General features: G+C 62.5%; 2 protein-coding genes across 2 annotated transcripts in view; one reads left to right on the top strand and one right to left on the bottom strand.

Moving 5' to 3' along the window:
• ELAC2 (elaC ribonuclease Z 2) overlaps positions 1-2529 on the top strand; it is a gene marked incomplete at its 5' end in the record, with an annotated part of 27401 nt that extends 24872 nt beyond the window's left edge. Inside the window, 4 exon segments of the mRNA XM_006761734.2 lie at positions 2-45; positions 375-519; positions 1030-1181; positions 1183-2529. Of these exon segments, the coding sequence (XP_006761797.2) occupies positions 2-45; positions 375-519; positions 1030-1181; positions 1183-1261 (420 nt within the window).
• Positions 2530-2893: 364 nt separating this feature from the next.
• Positions 2894-5399, bottom strand: part of ARHGAP44 (Rho GTPase activating protein 44) — a 184475-nt gene continuing 181969 nt past the window's right edge. Inside the window, 1 exon segment of the mRNA XM_006761694.2 lies at positions 2894-3706. Within this exon segment, the coding sequence (XP_006761757.1) occupies positions 3567-3706 (140 nt within the window). The 3' untranslated portion in view covers positions 2894-3566.

Genomic DNA, 5399 nt, shown 5'->3' with positions numbered 1-5399 from the left:
GCTGGAAGACGGTCTGGAGGTGGAAGCCGTGGAAAAGACACACAGGTAGCTGCGAACGCTTCGGCCTGTCACCTACTCCCTCCCTTTCTCTCCCCTCCCGGTGACTGCGCGGCCTCACGGCAGCCCTGCTGAGAAAGACCTGCCTGCGTCCCACCAGGGGCTGCGGGCTGTAACGGGAGGTGGTTGGCTTTGGGCCCTTCGTCGTTATCTCTGCAGAGCTCTAGGCAAGGCTCCGAGGCAGCCCAGTGTTAGAAAGAGCTAGAAACAGGCTGGAATCAGCTGTGAGCCACGTCGGGGAATAAGGCAGGTTGGGGGGCAGGGGCAGGCCCAAGGGGGCGTGTCAGCCGGATGCCACCCTCCAACCCTGTTTGCAGCACCACCTCGCAGGCGATCGGTGTGGGAATGCGCATGAACGCCAGGTTCATCATGCTGAACCACTTCAGCCAGCGCTACGCCAAGATCCCCCTCTTCAGCCCGGACTTCAACGAGAAAGTCGGCATCGCCTTTGACCACATGAAGGTGTGTGTGTGGTGTGGGCTGCGCCAGTGGGGCCAGGCAGAGACCGTGCCACATGGACGCTATGGGAGGGATGCCCCATCACTCCTCAGGACCAGCACCGGGTTTGAAGGCCGCCCGACCTTCCGCCGGCCCCGTTTAGCGCTGGTGACTGGAAATGACAGAGCCTCGGGGGCTCGTCTGTTCTCACCATCACCACAGCTTCGGAGCCTGGAGACGGCCTCTCGTCTTGGGACTGGGGAGCCAGGCCGGCTTGGGCAGGGGCCAGGCTTGTTTCTGAGGAGCCTGATTTTCAGAGTCGGGCAGCCTAGGCTTCTGACGCCCCTTCACCTGGCCGCCCTCAGCCGCTGTGGGGCGTCTCTGCCCTTTCTTGAGTCTCCTGCCGCCGCCTCTGCGTTTTCCTTCTTTTTCCGGCTGTGGTCTGTGGCCGCAGGGTTGGTGAGGGGATGTGTGCCTGCTGGATGGCCACGCGCCTTCCTCACTGAGGCATGTCTTCCCCGTCCTGCCCTCCAGGTGCGGCTCGGAGACCTCTCCACGGTGCCCCGGCTGATGGCCCCGCTGAAAGCGCTGTTTGCTGGTGACCTTGGGGAGATGGAGGAGCGCCGGGAGAAGCGGGAGCTGCGGCTGGTGCGGGCGGCCCTGCTCTCCCAGGTGCAGGCGGGCGGCGCCGGACAGTGAGCCCCCGCGGAAACGGGCCCATACCGAGGGGCCTGCCAGCCCACAGAGGAAGGTCAGGGCAGAATGAAGGCCAGGAGCGGCCCTGACCTTGGAAGGCTCACGCCCCACCCCGGCAGGGTCCCGAGTGCGCCCTCTGCCTGGTGGGAGCCGAGGGTGCTGTGGAACGGGCGGCACACGGGAACGGCGGTGGGAGCTGGGCCTTGGCTTGGGCTCCAGGTGAGGACTGCGTGCTGGACGTGTTACGAATGTGCCTGGCGGAGCCGTGGACAGGGGGCTGCGAGGAAAGAAACGGAATTCGGTGCCAGTGACTTAAGTCACGTAGAAGAACGCATACCAGGCCTGTTCCTGCCAAGCCGTGCCCTCCGCACACCAGAGACAGGCCGTCAGGGAACACGGGTCGTGGATGTGACGTCTCAGTGCCCAAGGCTCCAGGCTCAAGGAGTAGTGTTTCCAGAGCCCAGAACTCAATAAAGATTCCTGCGGAACAAGTGCTTTGCCTGGTCCTGGTGCCGCCTCCACAGGAGCCTCCCAGGCGGTGCCGCCTGCGCAGGCCCCAGCGTGTCCCGGAGGCCAGCTCTGAGGCGGGAGGACCACGCCTGTCCCGGGAGGCACACAGTGGCCGGGTTCTGCCGAGTCAGCTGTGCAGGCTGCCAACGGGGCCTGGTTTCATGCACCAGTCGAATGGCTGGGCCCACGCGGCGCCTCCGAACATAGCCTCCCGCAGTGCTGGGAGCGGCGAGACGGTAGTCGGCTTTCCCTGGCGCAGTGAGAACGGGAATCCCTCGTTGCCCTTCAGCGTATTACGAAGTAGCATGTCAGGCTGGCTCCCCTGCCCCCTTATGCGCTTGAACAGCACTGAGGTTAGTGCCTGAAGACGGAGTTTTTAAAGCTAAGTCCAGTATTTATTTGTATATTCTCCTACCGAGGAGAAGACAGAAATGCTTTAAAAACTCCGGTGATGAGAGGGAGGCAGGCGGAGGCCTCGGCAGCACCTCCCCAGGCAGCACCTGTCACTGAGTCCCGTGTCCCCACACGCTCCGTAACTTAAACAACGAAAGGCCATGCTCAGGGATAATAAATCTATTTTAATAAGATTACTTTTGACAACTATTTGTACATGTATTTAAAGGTGCTTTCAGCCCCCGGGCTCCATTGCAAATTGGGTACCAAACCGCCCTCGCCAGGAAGTGAGCAAAGCTGGTAGCATCCCAAGTCTGCCTACCCCACGGTCAGAGGAGGGCTATTTTACACTGTGCTGGGAGAAGGAATACGCACTTAAACTTCGCATCGTACACCTGTACACTGGCTTAGATTGAATGGCTCAAATTAAACAAATATAGAGAAATTTCATATATACAAATATATCATGTATAGGTATGTCATCTCTGCCTTAAAAGGGTAAAATTGTAAAGTGTGGCTGTGCATGCATGACCCAGATGTCTCTCAGTCCCAGAGGGTGTGGGCTCCCAGTGCTCCCGCCTGCCCCCAAGAGGGGGTGGGGTCTCGTGAGAAGGGGAGAGAGCCTGACGCTGGGGGTTGGGGCTGGCCTGGTGTCTCCCAGGCCGGTCTCACGCTATGCTGTGGCTCTGGGTAACAGTTATTGCTATTCACAAGTGCCCTCCAGGAGAGAGGCTCCTGGTCCCGACCCCGCACCTGTGAGCTGGTGCCCCTGAGAGCTGGAGGTGTAGAATGCTGTCAGATCATTTGATGTTGGGGGGGTGGGGGGGCACGGGGAGGTGTCTTTAGGCCCTCTAGACATCAAGGCCATTTTTCAGTTTGGAAGTGTGAAACGGGAAGGTAGAAACAGGAGCTTTCGGTAACACGGTGTGGAAAATAAAACTTGGGAAGTGAAACAAATGTGTTCAGCGTTTACTTAGAGCCCACCCAGGAGGGGAGCCTCCCTGTGCAGCGCCAGTCAGCGCCCAGGACTCGAGAATCGGTCTGGTCCCTGTCAGTGAAGGGCTTGCTCTCCGTCCCCTTCTGTGGCCGTCCAGCCGACACCCGTCAGCTGACACTGAGGACTCGTGCTGTCAGTACAGGCGCAGCCCTGGTCTCGCCCAGCACCTGGCCCTCCCCCTCCCCCTGCAGAGGACTGCCAGGAGCCCTTGGTGGAGAGGGCTGCTGCTTGGCATGGAGGCTGAAAGTAGGTCAAATAGGCACAAAGTCAAAGGCAAAGATCAAACAAAAGGCCCACGTCACCACCCGAGGGGAACGAACACAATCTGCACCACCGACGTTTGCCACTCAGGCCGGGGGTGACCGCTCTCTGCAGAGCTCCGGCCGTGCGCGGCAGTGACAGCGAGAGCCGCGGGGAACTTGGGCCCAGGGCGCCCTGCTATATGCTGGTCTGGGCCCACGTATGTACACGCATGTCAAAGGGCGGTGCTCTCTGAGTCCTCCTCCGAGTCCCTCTTCTCGGTCACCGAGGGCCGCAGCTTGTGCTCCAGGGGACTCAGGCGGAGCGCCGGCCCGAGCTCCACGTGGATGGAGGGGACGTCGAAGTGAGCGAGATCTGGAAGTTGGTAGAGAGAGGTGAGTGGAAAGGGGCTGCGGCTAAGGAGACCCGACGCCAGGGGCAGGCAGCTAGTCAGCATTAGGAAGCGAGCGGGTGGGCCACCGAGGGCCAGCCTGTAGGGAGCCACTTGAAGCGTTTTATCGCAGCGTCGCATTAGGGTTGGGCAGCTTTGCTTCTAACAAGCAAGCCTGTGGGCCAGCGCAGACCTGCCTGCCAGGTGGCCCACAGCACTGCTAGCAGCTCCCGCTGCTCCCGCACACACTGCCTCCGGGCCGGTCCCACTGGCGGCCTCCTGGGATTTTGGGGTTGCATTTAGTTCCTAACGCCTGCAGGGACAGGGTGTGAGGCAGTGGAAAAACCCCGTTTTCCCAGCGAATGGGGGATCCTGAGACAGTGCAAGCACCCCAAGGCTGTGAATAGTAAGTATACCTCAATGGCTGAAGGGCCCGGCAGAGGGGTCCCAGGAGCTGGGCCGAAGTTGCAGCAAACTGCTCCCCAACTGTAGGAAAACCCCATCTCCCAGCCCTTGGAGCCGCTCACCTTGAGGCGCAGCTGCCACGGGGCACTAAAGGGGAAGAGGGACCTGAAGTGAAGGGCTCAGCACCTGTGGGTCTGGGCCCTTGTGAGCTGCAGAGTTGAGAGGGTCCAGCAGCTCTGCATAGGCAGGGCCCCGGGTGGGCGGGGGCTGCGCTGCCCTGGGAACCCCACCTGCTCACCCCGGGCTGCAGGGCTCACTGGGAACTCCACCTGCTCACCCCAGGCCGCAGGGCTCACTGGGAGCCCCACCTGCTCACCCCGGGCTACAGGGCTCACTGGGAACCCCACCTCACCCCGGGCTACAGGGCTCACTGGGAACTCCACCTCACCCCGGGCTGCAGAGCTCAATGGGAACCCCACCTGCTCACCCCAGGCCGCAGGGCTCACTGGGAGCCCCACCTGCTCACCCCGGGCTACAGGGCTCACTGGGAACCCCACCTGCTCACCCCGGGCCGTAGGGCTCACTGGGAACCCCACCTGCTCACTCCGGGCTACAAGCCTCACTGGGAGCCCCACCTGCTCACCCCGGGCTACAGGGCTCACTGGGAACCCCACCTCACCCCGGGCTACAGGGCTCACTGGGAACCCCACCTCACCCCGGGCTACAGGGCTCACTGGGAACCCCACCTCACCCCGGGCTACAGGGCTCACTGGGAACCCCACCTCACCCCGGGCTACAGGGCTCACTGGGAACCCCACCTCACCCCGGGCTACAGGGCTCACTGGGAACCCCACCTCACCCCGGGCTACAGGGCTCACTGGGAACCCCACCTCACCCCGGGCTACAGGGCTCACTGGGAACCCCACCTCACCCCGGGCTACAGGGCTCACTGGGAACCCCACCTCACCCCGGGCTACAGGGCTCACTGGGAACCCCACCTCACCCCGGGCTACAGGGCTCACTGGGAACCCCACCTCACCCCGGGCTACAGGGCTCACTGGGAACCCCACCTCACCCCGGGCTACAGGGCTCACTGGGAACCCCACCTCACCCCGGGCTACAGGGCTCACTGGGAACCCCACCTCACCCCGGGCTACAGGGCTCACTGGGAACCCCACCTCACCCCGGGCTACAGGGCTCACTGGGAACTCCACCTCACCCCGGGCTGCAGAGCTCAATGGGAACCCCACCTGCTCACACCAGGCTGCAGTG

Source organism: Myotis davidii, unplaced genomic scaffold, assembly GCF_000327345.1.
Source record: "Myotis davidii unplaced genomic scaffold, ASM32734v1 scaffold37, whole genome shotgun sequence".
Taxonomy (NCBI): domain Eukaryota; kingdom Metazoa; phylum Chordata; class Mammalia; order Chiroptera; family Vespertilionidae; genus Myotis; species Myotis davidii.
The sequence above is the reverse complement of the archived record's forward strand: the minus strand, read 5'-3'. Positions and strand labels throughout refer to the sequence as shown.